The 13963-nt window shown below is 40.0% G+C and overlaps 4 protein-coding genes across 5 annotated transcripts in view; 1 reads left to right on the forward strand and 3 right to left on the reverse strand.

The window, feature by feature from the left end:
* Window positions 1–96: 96 nt before the first annotated feature.
* mphosph10 (M-phase phosphoprotein 10 (U3 small nucleolar ribonucleoprotein)) lies at window positions 97–4750 on the reverse strand. Its single transcript, XM_076020669.1, has 11 exons — window positions 4595–4750; window positions 3167–3827; window positions 2904–3085; window positions 2647–2812; window positions 2111–2252; window positions 1918–1985; window positions 1691–1828; window positions 1492–1602; window positions 1058–1165; window positions 738–968; window positions 97–380 (listed from the first exon to the last, which is right to left on the reverse strand). The coding sequence occupies exons 1-11, from the start codon at window positions 4690–4692 to the stop codon at window positions 231–233; spliced, it is 2055 nt and encodes a 684-aa protein (XP_075876784.1). The 5' UTR covers window positions 4693–4750; the 3' UTR covers window positions 97–230.
* mcee (methylmalonyl CoA epimerase) lies at window positions 4666–6643 on the forward strand. The gene is made up of 3 exons (XM_076020695.1): window positions 4666–4802; window positions 5467–5807; window positions 6317–6643. The coding sequence occupies exons 1-3, from the start codon at window positions 4691–4693 to the stop codon at window positions 6467–6469; spliced, it is 606 nt and encodes a 201-aa protein (XP_075876810.1). The 5' UTR covers window positions 4666–4690; the 3' UTR covers window positions 6470–6643.
* A 679-nt stretch (window positions 6644–7322) lies between these two features.
* LOC142884797 (ferritin, heavy subunit) lies at window positions 7323–10283 on the reverse strand. Its single transcript, XM_076020707.1, has 5 exons — window positions 9985–10283; window positions 9348–9453; window positions 8525–8671; window positions 7952–8077; window positions 7323–7799 (listed from the first exon to the last, which is right to left on the reverse strand). The coding sequence occupies exons 2-5, from the start codon at window positions 9447–9449 to the stop codon at window positions 7641–7643; spliced, it is 534 nt and encodes a 177-aa protein (XP_075876822.1). The 5' UTR covers window positions 9450–9453; window positions 9985–10283; the 3' UTR covers window positions 7323–7640.
* Window positions 10284–12492: 2209 nt separating this feature from the next.
* The window catches only part of LOC142884804 (large ribosomal subunit protein P2-like), a 69521-nt gene continuing 68050 nt past the window's right edge, over window positions 12493–13963 (reverse strand). For both annotated transcript variants that reach the window (XM_076020721.1, XM_076020728.1), the window contains exons 2-5: window positions 13552–13675; window positions 13417–13465; window positions 12915–13010; window positions 12493–12609 (exon numbers count right to left, since the gene is read on the reverse strand). In XM_076020721.1, coding sequence (XP_075876836.1) covers window positions 12533–12609; window positions 12915–13010; window positions 13417–13465; window positions 13552–13674 — 345 coding nt within the window. In that variant the 5' untranslated portion in view covers window position 13675 and the 3' untranslated portion in view covers window positions 12493–12532. The remainder of the gene's footprint in view (window positions 12610–12914; window positions 13011–13416; window positions 13466–13551; window positions 13676–13963) is intronic.

Here is a 13963-nt window from a genome sequence, read left to right on the forward strand (position 1 = left end):
AAACACACAAAAGCGGAGGCAGCAAAAGAAGTAACGAGGCCTAGCGCTGCCACACTGTCACATTTCTGCATGCAACGTGAGTGAGCAAACTCAGGCGTGTCTAGAAATTTCATTTATTTTAATAAAAATTGAGACATTTCACAAGGACTTACAGATTTTAATATAGTGTAGCACTCTCAGAAAAAAAAAACTCTGTACAAGAAAAGGATGTACGGAAACAGTCATGGGTTTTACAACTTCAGTTTGATGGCTGAAATTTCTTTCTGTTTCTTTTTCTTTGAGGACGGGTCCTTTTCATTTTTGATCTGTGTTTTCACCTGGTCCTGCAGCTGAGAGAAGAAGGCTTGAGACGAGCGCAGGGCCTTATCCTTCCCCTCATCCTGAAACAGGAAAACAACATGTTTGTTTTGTGGCTACATTGGCACAGCATTGAAAACAGAAGAAAAAAAAGGGGGCAGATTAGAGCCGTGTAATTATTTAATTTCTGCAAAAGGGGGCGCTGTGAGCCTCTTTATGTCATTGACTGTCTAGGTCGGGCACACTCAATTACTGACAATTTGAACACCAGGTATTTTAGCTGAAAATATGCTTCAGTAGATAAAACCCCTGAATGTGATGTCACGTCTGTTCTCTTGTTTTGATTTTTTTAATACTTCAACATACCTTACCGGCAGCCAATGGCATCACTGAATACCTCATGATGTGGGCAAGAGGAAGGGAAAAAAAAAAACCCTCACCTTCAGTATCGTGGCTTTGCCTCCACTCGTGAGCTTCTTCAGGTTTTCCGTGACTTCGGCCTTCGATGGCTTTTTGCTCTTGCCACTTTTAGTGGCCTCCTTGAGTTTCAATCTCCTCTCCCTCTCCGTAATCTTAAGACGCTTCACTTTCTTCTTGTTACGTCTCTCCCGCTTCTTGTCTGTTGACGTCTTCTCCGTGTCTCCCAGAATATCTCCCGCTTTGTTTTTCTCCTTCAAACACAGGGGGGTATTTTTAGACATGCAGCGCAACTAGTATAAAAAGATCTAAGCGCATGCGTGGTAGCCAGCAGATGTCAAACCTTGATTTCTTCTGGCGCGAGCAGCGTGGCGTCACTGACGCTGACTGGAGCCACCTCCTCCATTACAATCGACGGCAGGTTGGATACGACTTTGACCTCGGGAATGTGCAGAGAGGAGAAAAGATGAATGAAACGGCTCTGTTTAAAAATAAAACCAGAGGCGGTGGCATGTTGCATTTCCACGCTTCAGGCTTTGTTGAAAAAGCCTGTGAAGCCTGAGTGAGAGCGTGAGAGCTGACTTATTCGTCACGCTTTTTTATATGTATATATATATATACATATATATATATATATATGTGTATATATATATATATATATATATATATATATATATATATATATATATATATATATATATATATATATATATATATATAAATATATATAATATGTACATGATCAAAATCTTCCTTTGTATATTGGGCACAACTCACAGGTTTGGGTGTGAAGTGGAAGTTGGAGAGAGCATCCAACTTGAGGAAGAGTGCGTCCATAAGCTTCTGAATTTCCACATGCGCTGGGTTCTCCTCCTCCTCAGTCTTTTGCTGAATTGACAGGAGACACCAGTGAATGCAACGTCGGTGAAGGGTCGTGTTTGTGGCAGGAACAGTGAAAACAAGGTAGAAGTCAGACCTGGTTCAGCTTTTGGTATTCCTGTTCATAGATTTCTGTCAGACTCTGCTTGCTCTTCTCATGGTCCAGCGTCAGTCTCTTCTTGTACTCAAACACCTCCTCCTTGGGTTTCACTTTGCGCACCACGTCATCGAATGCCTGGCACACAGAGTTTGCTTTTAAAAACAGAGAAAAACAACTTCTTTTCCTTTCGACTTTGCTAAACACGGGACACTGCTGGAACTAACCTGGTCCTTAATTCTCTGCTTGATGATGTCTTCAAGCTGCAGGGTGGTTTCCTCTGTGACAGCCGGTGCTGGAAACAAGAAGATAGAACTTGATTTCCTTTTTATTTTAAACTGGGCAAAGAAAGTTGTGCTCACCATTCGACCGACGGCTTTTACGTCAGACTCTTGAAAATGCAAAGGAGGAGTCACGCACCTGTTCTGGAAGTCTGGTCAAACTCGACGTCCTCCTCCAACATGCTGTTCTCTGGACGAGCTTGAGCGGTCACCTCTCCAGACAGCTGCCAAGGCTTCTGTCCCAGAGCTGCTTTCTCCAACTCTTCAATCTTCTTTGACATCTGCAAAATAAAACTGAAGATGAACATCATATCGGCAAAAATCAGCACATAATTAAATAGTCAAATGGAAAATTTAAGGAAACCTTTTGTCTTGAAAGGAAAATGTATTTCTATTTAATCTTGTTCAAAATTGATCTATTTAGACCGAGAGAGGACTTCACATTTTGATTTATTCTATTTTTTTTTATAATAACTCTACTTTGCTTTGACTTCCATTGCTGTTTTTGCAGGCTGGTAAAGTATTGGCATGTCTTTCATACACAGAAATGTTGGTATGGCAGTATTTCTGGCATTTGACATTACTAAATCAGTTTGAACCAAAGTGACAGAAAAGAATAAATAAGCATCATCTGAAAATTTCTTAGAGTAGCAGCATCACAATCCACCTGGTTACCTTTTCTTGTCGTTTCTCAAACGATGACTTTGCTTCAGACTGAGGTGGGAGTTGTCTTTTCCCTCCAAAAATCTCCTCCACGTCCTCTCCCTCACTCTCCTCTTCTTCGGAGAGGTGAAAGGTCACTTTCTTACTGGACAATTTGGACTCTGCAATCTTTTCATGCCTGGCACAGGACACACAAACATGTTCATTTTGACCATATTCAACCAAATGTTTTCCTCCCACACATCCAGAAAGGCATAAATCACACTTACTCATCATCACCCTCCTCTTCACCATCATAATGTTCTTCCTCATCGTCCGTTTCTCGATCACCTGCTTCCTTGTTTTCGTCCGTGCTGTCATCGTCACCATCTGACGGGTCATCTGCCTCATCTGGCTCATGATCCACAGCGTCAAAGAAGTCCTTGTATTTAAGATTCCTGGAGCTTTTTGCCTGTGAATAACAACAACAATAAAATATCTATTCCTTGATGTGTATATTCTTAGGTTAAAAAAAATTAAATAACAAACTTACCTTGTCTTTCTTTGTCTTTTTGGAAGATAGCATTTGATCCAGATCCAGATCATCATCCATGTCTGATGGCAGGTCCTGAAAATAGTCTATGCCATCCTCGTTCTCGTCCTGTTTTCCCTCCCGCTTGTCCATATCGTCGAGAAACAACTCCATTTCTGTCAGCTTGAAGAACTTATCGTCCACCTCAGAGGGAACCACCTTTACTTTATGTTTGGGCTGTAATGCATGCTTCTTTTGCTTTTCTTGCTTCTCCAGAGCATCAACATCAAAATCTAAATCCGAGTCCTCGTCCGTGTAATCCTCAGCCTCGTCTTCAACCTCAGCAGCCGTCACCTTGGATGGTCGCTCATCTTCACCTGCATCAACACCACAATCACTCTCCATTTCCTCCTCTTCCACATTTTCTTCTGCCTCTTCCTTCTCTTCAACCAACAAGGTTAAAGCATTGTCTGACAACGCGGTTCCAATTGCTTTTTTGAAGTGTGTCAGCACAGCGCAGTTCTGCAGCTCAAGCTCCTGCCAAATCTGTTCTTCATCAAAGTTTTCCACCACAAGCTCGTCCAATGGGCTGTCTTTATAATGAGAGGGCTCTTCAACTTTGTGGAGGTCATAGAGCGTCTTGGTGAGCAAAGTGAAGTCTGCTGCCACACCATCTTGAAGGCTGATGAGACAAAAAGAGAAAATTGTAGAGGCTGACCATGAGAAGATCTGAAATTGCCGACACTATGCACCATCTCTGGTGACATTCATTGAAATCATTTGAAAAAGCAACCCAACCTCCTTCCTAATTCAGTCGATTGCATACCACCATAATTTTATTAATACACTAGGAAAAACGGTTCATGAAAAAAATAATTTGAATAATTCCACCCATAATTCACAACAATTAGGAGAATTGCATTTGGTAGTTTGAATCTACTATAACTTATCTGCAAATAAACTGCACATTTGCATCACTACATCAGAAATATCACTTTTTATCTTAAAGATAGCTAGCACAGAAATGAGAAAATAAAAGGAAACGTTTGGGGGAGGGGGCTATTTAATACTATCTTGGTCCCAACATTGCTTAAAGTTACAGAACAGTTTGTGCTATGTAGAAATTAACGTTGGTTTTTTTTTTTTTTTTTTATTGTTTTTTCACATTTCAAGGATAGACACGTTGTCGACATGTAAACTTAGAATGAGGATTTAAAATATAAATTAACTCGTTTTAAACGCAGACATGGGCGTAACAGTAATATTGGACACTACATGGCAAAACAGTTACGCACTGAAATAAAAAATAAATACCTGACAGCCCCTGTAAATAATTTAACTACAGCAATTAGCTTTAGCCACAATTGACTTTAGAGGACCGCCTGCGAGCAACGTTGTGACGCTCTATTCTAAAAAAGGTAAAATGCAAACCGTTTATAAAATGCTTACCTCAGAAAGTTTTCTAGCTGCTCTGTGTTGGTATTTATCCTCTTGATACAATCATCCAGCGTATTCCTTACGCCTCCACCAGCCATAGTTAGCCACATGTGTGGACGACCACTGTGTGTAACAGGTAAACAGGTTCTCCGAGAAACTCTTCCGCTGCTGAATGGGTTCCGGGTCACAAACATGGCGTCCGCTGTTCTGAAGGTTGCAGGTGGGTTTTGTATTTTTAAACTTACATACAATTTACGATCTTGTTGAATACTATTGAAATTATTTTTTTGCATTAGCTACAAAAGGTTCTATTAATTGAAGTGTTTTCCAGTTTACCAAACGTTGACGATATGGCGCGGCTTTTGTTTTTGTAACGTTGACAGCGTACTTCTGTGAAAATATTATATTTTTGGAAATTCACGGACGCCTTTTTTGTGTAAATTCTTATTGGTATGTTTTATCAGGGCCCAACGTCAAATGTCTCATGTTTTCAAAGGTAGCAACACAAACTTGTAGATGTTTTTTCTTTTCTTTTCTGGCTCAGATAGATTTTTTTATTTTCATTTTTTGTTTTTATCAGATCAGCAGTTGCGTTGCCTTAAATTCACGGACAATCAGACAGATTCTAAACATTTTTGTAAAAGTGTGTTGGCGTTGTGGAATTGTGTGCAAAATTGTAAATATGGTGTTGGTTCTTCCTTGATAAGGACTAACTTAAGTCATAAATAGTTGTTAGTTCTGTGTGCAACCCCTTGACCCTGAGCTCAGGAAGAAGCGGGTATTGAAAATGGATGGTTGTTCCATCCCTCATATTACTGCCATACAATTTACAGCTTTTGTCTGGTACATTTCTCACCATTTTATGTTTTGTTTTGTTTATTCAGGTGCTAGCCTATCCAGATGTTTTCGACTCACATTCAGCAGGGCGCTTTCAGTGACCGCTCCCCTTACTCAGGGGGTTCCTGGGCCACTGTGGAACCTGGGACGGCTGAATCATATTGCCATTGCCGTTCCTGACATGGAGAAGGCCACGGCACTGTACAGAGACGTGCTGGGGGCCAAAGTGAGTGACAAGGTGCCGCTGCCTGAGCACGGCGTCTACACAGTGTTCGTCGAGCTTGGAAACACCAAGCTCGAGCTCTTGCATCCTCTGGGGGAGAAGAGCCCCATAGCTGGCTTCTTACAGAAAAACAAGTCTGGAGGAATGCACCACATTTGTATTGAGGTGAGAAAACATTGCCTTTGGTTAAGATACACTGTAACCGAAAGAGAAGAGGAGCAGGTGCATGATCAACCTCAATCGCAGCTGTACTTATTGTTGATGAGTCATATCTGCCATATCCTCCGTTTAATGGTTTATCATGATGTAGTAGAACAGTCCTGTTCAGGTAGTGTTGTTTTGTTCTCCTGTGTTTGTGATTTTTGTCAGAGGTCTGTAAAACTCTTCCTTTTGAATAGTGATTTAAAATGGTAGTTTCTCATCTATTCCAACAACAGTGAAGCGCAACATTACCTGTCTGGTTTTCTGCACTAGTATTATTTGAGAACGCAGCTATTTATAGGATTCAAAGAGGAAGTGTGCAGTGTATTTTTGTTGGAACCAGACTGAACGCTTCCAGCTGCACACACACAGGCACATTTTCTGCACACAAAGATGATAATAGTGCAAAGGTTTGTGTCAGACTTCACAGAATTGTAGATGAATGAATTGTCATCTCCCCCACTTGACCGCAGGTGGATGACATTAATGCTGCAATCACGGACCTGAAAGCAAAGAATATCAGAACTCTGTCGGCAGAGCCCAGGATAGGTGCTCATGGAAAGCCTGTGATGTTCCTTCATCCTAAAGACTGCGATGGTGTGCTAGTGGAGCTGGAGGAGGCGTGAATGCTGCACTGGGACTGAGATTATTGGTGATGTCAGTGCACATCAGTTTGTTCTGCAGTGATCAAAAAATAATAATTGCAAACTATCCAATTACATAAAGGTATTTTTGTGGTGCCCTTTTTTTTTTTTTTTTTTAAAAAAGCTGGGAATAAACAACCATTTGCTGTGCCTGAACAGTTTCTACTGTCATGTTGCATGTTACATTCTCTATTATTAGTATACTTTGTAACCACTACTATTGTATTGTATTGTTATAGTGTATAGGCCAACCTAAAATTTTGTTGCATTTGCAACATCACACTTTCCATTTTCAATAGGAGTGGAGATGGGTATAAACTAAAAATTAATATCATGCAACCTTATTCAGGAATTTGTAACATCAAGGGGTTTGTTTGGTGTAGCACAGTTGGTGAGGAATTCACTCAAGATTTACTAGAGCTGGGAAATATTTACCCTGACTGACATTCAAAAACATTTCTATGTAACAAAGAAAAGAACCAGATAAAAACAGTCCAAAATGTTGACGTGCCAGATTTTACTTTTACTCGTGCTTTCCTTCAGATGCCAACAGAAGATAATGACAAGTTACAAGTCCAAATATAAATTCTGAAAAACACTTCCTCTCCAAACAACACAGGCTATTTTTGTTACTTTTGGATTTGTTTCATTTTATCAGCTAAACTGGTGGTTCTGTTTTCTCTGTAAATGAAAGTATGAAAGATTAGTCAGGTAAATCCTGAGTTTTTAACCGTTAGTAACCCTAACCCAAAATTCAAAATGTAACTTTTCATGTTTTTGTATTGCTGGCTACAGAAAGTAAAGGGGTGAAAAAGAATAGAGGCCGAGACCTGAATCCAGAGGGCTCTTTTATTAGTTTCGATGAACAGGTCCTGTCATGAAACACTGTGAATATGTGGTAATAACCTGGCATTGATAACAGGGTTAAGCGCTGGAAGCTGACTTTGAATGCAGTAGCTCACAGTTCTGGGAACTGTTTTCAACTGCAGTGCGGGCGAACTGGTGGAAGCAACATGGATAATACATGTGGTTATAATGATTAGCTTTGTTTCATGCAATTGTCTTAATAGAGAGGAAACGCTTGGAAGCAAGAAACAAATATACATATAATATAAAGCGTCAAACAGCGTCAGTTATTGTGGTGTTTAGTCATTTAGCTGCTCTCTTTGCCCAAAGTGTGTTTGTCAAACAGGTACTCGGCCATGCCGTTCTGAGGCGCGCCCATGCGGCGCAGGTTGGCCACCCAGTCGGCCAGCTCTTTGATGGACTTGACCTGCTCGTCCAGGAAATGTGTCTCGAGATGGTCGCACAGCTGAAAAAGGAGGAACAAAGTTAGAAGCGCAAACTGAAAAACTAACTAATAGTGACGCAGTGTAACGTGACAGTTTGGGTTTCACCTACCAGCTAAATGGCAGTGACTAAAATGTGTGCAAGTGCTGTGCTCTGCGACTCTTAAGTACTTACATGTGGGTCATTGTGATCGGAGCACAGCTTGTGTAAGTCCAGGAGGGACTGGTTCACGCTCTTTTCTAGCTGCAGGGCACATTCAAGGGCCTCCGTTCCACTGCCCCACTCGTCCCGCTCTGGCTTCTGCAAAGCAAATGAGTTACGGAAACCGTGAGACACCTTCTGATTGATTGATTGTTTACTGACCATACAGCCATGTTGGTGGAATACGTTTCCAATACAGCGTCTTGATACAGACTCCAACATCAAGCATTACACATATCACATAGATAAAGATACAAAAAATGTAAAAAAGTAGAACACTGGTGACCCGACCTACATGGAAATTGTTCACCCTCATTCCAAATGGGTTTGCGGTTTAACGTTTAACTAGATCGTTAAATGGGTTGTGCTTGAGTGTCAGTAAAGATAAGCAGCTCAGAACCCTCACGCCCTCCGTATCTTTTGGGTCATATGCTGCCCGCGTGACACGGGCCAGACGATAGCCCAGAACATGAAATCGAATTCAATGTACAAAATTTATATGCACAAACTTGAAAAGAATTGCTTTAAATGAAGGTGTACTCTTACCCTGACATCTTGTAGGAAAATTCTCCCCCCCCTCTGGTTCTGCACTTTCATTAGCTTCTCTGCATGTTCACGCTCCTCGTGAGACTGATTGCGGAAAAACTTGGCAAAGTTGTGCAACGCCTGGTCATCCCGGTCAAAGTAGTAGGCCTGTAAAGCAGGAGAGAGAGACCCAAGTAAATACTCAATAATGAAAAACCAACCTTTTTGGCAAATATACATATGTAAATATGTATGTAGGTATTCTGAAGGTGAACATTTTAGCATTTTAAGCATTTCCTTAGTGCAAGCAGTATGGTGTGGTGTTGGCGGTGGTGAGAAAAAATACAGGCATCCTAAGATAAATATCAACTATAGAACATTCACTAAAAGGTTGACCATAGTAATCATAAAGCAAATGTTTACAAGAGGATGATCAAGGCCAGTATTAAAAAAAAATGTTTTCCACACTCTTGAACAGTCAACGAACTCTCTGCCCTCAATCTCGAAAGGGACTTTAACCTTTGGTTTATGGCTGGTACACAATGTTTATCAAAGCAACTAAACGCTCAGCTACGCAGGTCACTTTAATTTTCAATACAAAAATGGCGGTCTTGTTTGTATTAATAGTCAAAGTCCCCTCGCTTTTTTTTTGCTCAGTCATCTGTGGGATGTTAGCACGTGTGCAACACTTGGCAGTACCAGAGAAGACACCTGACATAGGCCCACTCAGAACCGAACAGAACAGTAGGGCAACAGTGCAGACTCTGTGTGTTACTGACAAATTCACAATTGAGAATTGGTCTCTAGGAATTTTGTTATGCATGTTGCTTTTGCCGACTCTCACCATAGACAGGTAGACGTAGGAAGCGTACAGCTCCAGGTTGATCTGCCTGTTAATGGCAGCCTCGCAGTCCTGGTGGAAATTCTGTCTCACTTGGGAAGACATTGTTCTGAAAACACACACACAAAAAAACCAAGCGACTCAGAATTAGTTATCTTGCGTAAACCTCGAGGACAGCTGCACTGGCTCGCATGGACAGCAACCACAAACTAGACCAACCACTGCACTGTTTACCAACTGTGACGATGCTATTGTACGATTGTATTTTTTTTATTTTTTATTTTTTTGTAGCGGTTTTTTCTCGTATTACTTGAAAAATCATTACAACAGCTTTAATGAACGAACGTCACAAAAATGATAACGTGTGCCAAGTATTGTCTAGGTAACATATACATTTGAAAATGTGACAAACCAGGCAAACTTGGCACAGAGGGTCAAGTTACGCAAGACAAACCCAGACAGAACAACTGCGCCAAGGCCACATTGGTAGCGCCACGGGATAAACAACAGCAGCAGCAGCAGCAGTAGTAGCAGCAGGCGAAGCCCCTGAACGCTTTGGTCTGATTAGCGCGAGCAACTCACACTTTAAAACAAGTAGGACATAACTGTACACAACAGGGAAAAGTGCTTAATTCCATACCTTTCGACAGCGGCGGGTCTTTTAGACGAGTCGGAGAGCTGCGCAAGTCAGTGGCGTCGTTGGCGGAACAGCACGAGCTCGCTAGCGTGCTAAACGTGTAGGATAAATGAGCTGGCTAGGCGTTCAGCTTGAATTGAAGAGTCGACAAGACGTAGCCGGTGGTAGTAAATACGGAAATTAACGGAATATGTTGCGTCGTGTCACGGTTGAAGACAGTAGAAAGGTTTCCGTTCAAGCACTGTTGAAGCAGGTAACCTTCACCGTCCGCTAGCTGGAGAATTAACTGTCACCACCGACCTGGACGTCGACAAATAAACGGCCTGACGGGCGATGACGTCAGTGACAGGAAGTGGGCGGTAAATAATGTCGAGGGCGGGCCATCTTCTTTCCGTATTTCTGTTGAGTGTAATCATAAAAATGTTTACAAATTATTAACATATTTCATGTTTATAGCGTTATTACACCCTTAAATTGCATTAATCAACCATCAAAGTTCTAAATTAATGAACTTTGATTTGAATGACCAATAAAGTTGCTTGTTCAGTACCGCCTTTAATCTCCCATCTCTGATATTCTTTTTTATTAGTTTTTCCTTTTAAATGTGTCCGTTTTAATGTATTTTGCATTGCGCATTGGACTCCCAGTTCTAAATTGTGTTTAACACACACGCTATTGTGTTTTCTCTTTTGCTTTATTTTATTGTAAATCCGTAGTGTGATAAGTTATAACATATTGAGGTTGAATTTTGTGTTACAAATATACAACTGTAGTACTAATACTGCAACATACATCTTAGACTGACTATTGGCAACACTAATACATACATTTATAGTCAAAATATTAACTTGGAGAAACAATAGATGTGTATTGTGTAGTCAACAATGGTGCCATTAAGCATACAGTGTTTATTTTACATATATCATTGCCAGATACAAAAACGTTCAAAGTAGAAACAGGCTAACATCAGACTTAAAATTAGTACTTTTTTTTTTTTTTTTATTAAGGAAGTTGTGAAGTTTGGTATTACCCAACATGCTGTGTGATGCATCATAAAATGACTAATTGTTCTTTCCAGTCATATGTGTTCAGCAATATGCTAAGAACTTTTGTCTGGCGTAGTACTAAACATTCCAACATCTTATGATGACCGACGTGACAGTGCAGACTGCTTGCAATGTTTCATGACCTGACAGAACAAAAAACTAACGATAGCTTTAACTGTATTTTTTGTACTGTATAGCTTCTTGTAAAATCAGTGTACTCTTTTTATTCATGTACTTAATATTGATACTGTTTGGCAATTAGACTTTTGTTGAAAAAGCAATGAAAGAAACCAAAGTAAAGTATGTAAACTTTACTTTTTAATGTGTGTAATCATGTAGGCCTCAACATTTTTCTGTGCTCAATAAGATCGTTTCTACCCAAATTGCATACCAGTTATGTTTACAGTCTGATCATTTCAGACAGCAAATCTAATTGAACAAAAATGTATTAGATGGAAATACCCCAATTTCCTTAAATACCTACAATACAAAATAGAAAATGGCACAATGGCCAAAAAATAAACCAGGTCTGATATTGTATGTGTAAAAAAAAAAAAAAAAAAAAAAAAAAATGCAGTTAGCTTACACCCTTTATCCTGGAGCAAAAGATACAGTACTTTAATTTGCTGTTGATGTACTGATACTACAGTCAGGTGGGAGCACTTTATTACATCTTCACAGGGCCAATTATGTCTGATGTTTAAAAGTCAGTTCTGCCGATGGGTGTTTAAAGTAAGCCCCATAATCGTTTCCAAATCCGACGTGGTTCCTGTGCCGTCTGCAGTTTTGTAAGTTTCATCCAAAGTATTTGCGTCACACACCACATGTTGAACTCACCGGAGCTGAGGAAGAAGTGACAGCATGCAGACTCACATCTCTGGTGTTTACTTCTGTCTTTTGCTCTGTGGTTTTACTCCTGGGTAAATCCTCATATACAGAATAAAATACAATTCAAATGTAAAATCTTGAATTTATTTTTTTTTTTAACTTACTTTTTCTACATTCAGTGGATTAAATGGGGCAAAACAATGCAGAGCCAACACCTGGCTTAGGGTGTGTACCTGAGAGGTACAAATACACCCTGTATGACATCACTAAGGGCTGTTTTTTTTTTGTTTTTTTTTTTTACAAATATGTCTGAGAACACACTGACTGTGGAATAAGAGTAAAAGGTCAAGGCCAGAATTTTCTCATTTCTGGGAACAATGTAAGTACTCAAATTTGTAAGTATTAAAAAATGCAATGAGCTGATCAACTGACTATTTTACAAAATCAAAGATCATTCAGTCTAACAGCAGTTTTTATTTCCATGTGGCATCTTTATGGTTTCTAACTGATAGGGCATTGTTGCCTTTAATCCTGGTCCTCAAGGCCACAGGAACCCGATCAATTCTGTTTCCTGTGGTATGAGATTACGCTTACATCTACAATAACAATTTTACTCCAGTCAAGACAACGAAACAGATGACATTTTCTTACAAACTTTATTCATCATTTGAAAAAGTTTAGTCAAAGAGACCGAATCCCATGTCATCATCAGATGCTTCAGACTCCTCTTTCTTCTCTTCCTTCTTCTCTTCAGCTGCAAAGCAAAAATATTGCAATCAATTACTATTTAGAGGTCCATACTATGTTTACAGGCTGTGTAGGCAACAAAAGACAACAAAACACATTGATGCACCAATTTACTTTCTTATTTCCATTAACTATAATTAAATAACATGAAATGGCCACTTAATAAGCCTATTTCTACCTGTAGCATATAAAATGACTTTTTTTTCTCTTTTTTTTAGTTGTGTATAATCACAATACGCATGGTGAATGCAAAGGCTCTACGACCAAAGTGTGAGTGATGCTGAAAAATGGGTGCTAAACTGCTGCGCTCACCTGCAGCAGGGGCAGCGGCACCACCTGAGCCAGGAGCCGCAGAGGTGGCAACTGCAGCAGCGCCGCCTGCTGGCATGCTGGCCAGCTTACCGAAACCTGAGGACACAAGAGTTGGCAGACAAGACAAGTTAACGCTGACCAAGAGCCAGATGCAAAATGAGAATACAACGTACAATTAAACTAGCTATTAAGTTTTAATACAGTCATGCTGTGGCATGGACTTCAAATTGGAATGTTACATTGACAAAAACTGACCAACTACAATTTTGAGCTGAAAGTTTTTTTTTAAAGTATCAATAAGGATGTACATTAGAAAGCAGCATTTACCTGCTTAAGGTTGTTTAAGTAAGCCCATAAGATAATTCCCAAAACTAAAATTGTGGCTTTTAAAACGTGAAAAGAAACCAGTGGTGGGTTTTGACAGTTGTGTGTGTGTGCCCATGATACAGCTTTGCAAACTAACAAACTCTTACTATAAATGTAAAACAAAAAAAACACTCACCTGATGCAATCACCTCATCAACATTCTTTCCTTCGAGTTCAGAGATGACCTGCAGAGAGGTGAAACTAATGAGAACCACAAAGACGATGATCACCTGCCGGTATGATCACCACTGCTACAACAACTGCCCTGTACCTTTGTCAGACGTGTGTCATCGGCCTCAATGCCAACACTATCCAGGATCTTCTTGATGTCCTTGGCATTAGGGTTCTCATTGCCACCGAGGGAAGCGAGCAAGTAAGCAGCAACGTAACGCATCCTGAAGAAATAAGGTTAATAAAAGTGTATTAGAAGCGAGAACTCACAATACATAATTTAAAAAAACAATACACTTTTTAGTGTTGTTTTTCTTATATAGAATAAAATATTGAGATCCCTGCCCTTCATTTCCCAATCTGATTTACTGTTCTTTGATATTAACGTCATGAGATGAAGAAAATGTGTACGAAGCTTAAGTTACTTGTAGAAACAAGAGGCCAAATTGAAATAAAACATGAACAAAAGTGCAGTATAAACACATGCAATGACACCAACACACTCGCACTAA

Source organism: Nelusetta ayraudi, unplaced genomic scaffold, assembly GCF_046127955.1.
Source record: "Nelusetta ayraudi isolate G7.1 ecotype Tasmania unplaced genomic scaffold, CSIRO-AGI_Nayr_v1 ptg000002l, whole genome shotgun sequence".
Lineage (NCBI taxonomy): Eukaryota > Metazoa > Chordata > Actinopteri > Tetraodontiformes > Monacanthidae > Nelusetta > Nelusetta ayraudi.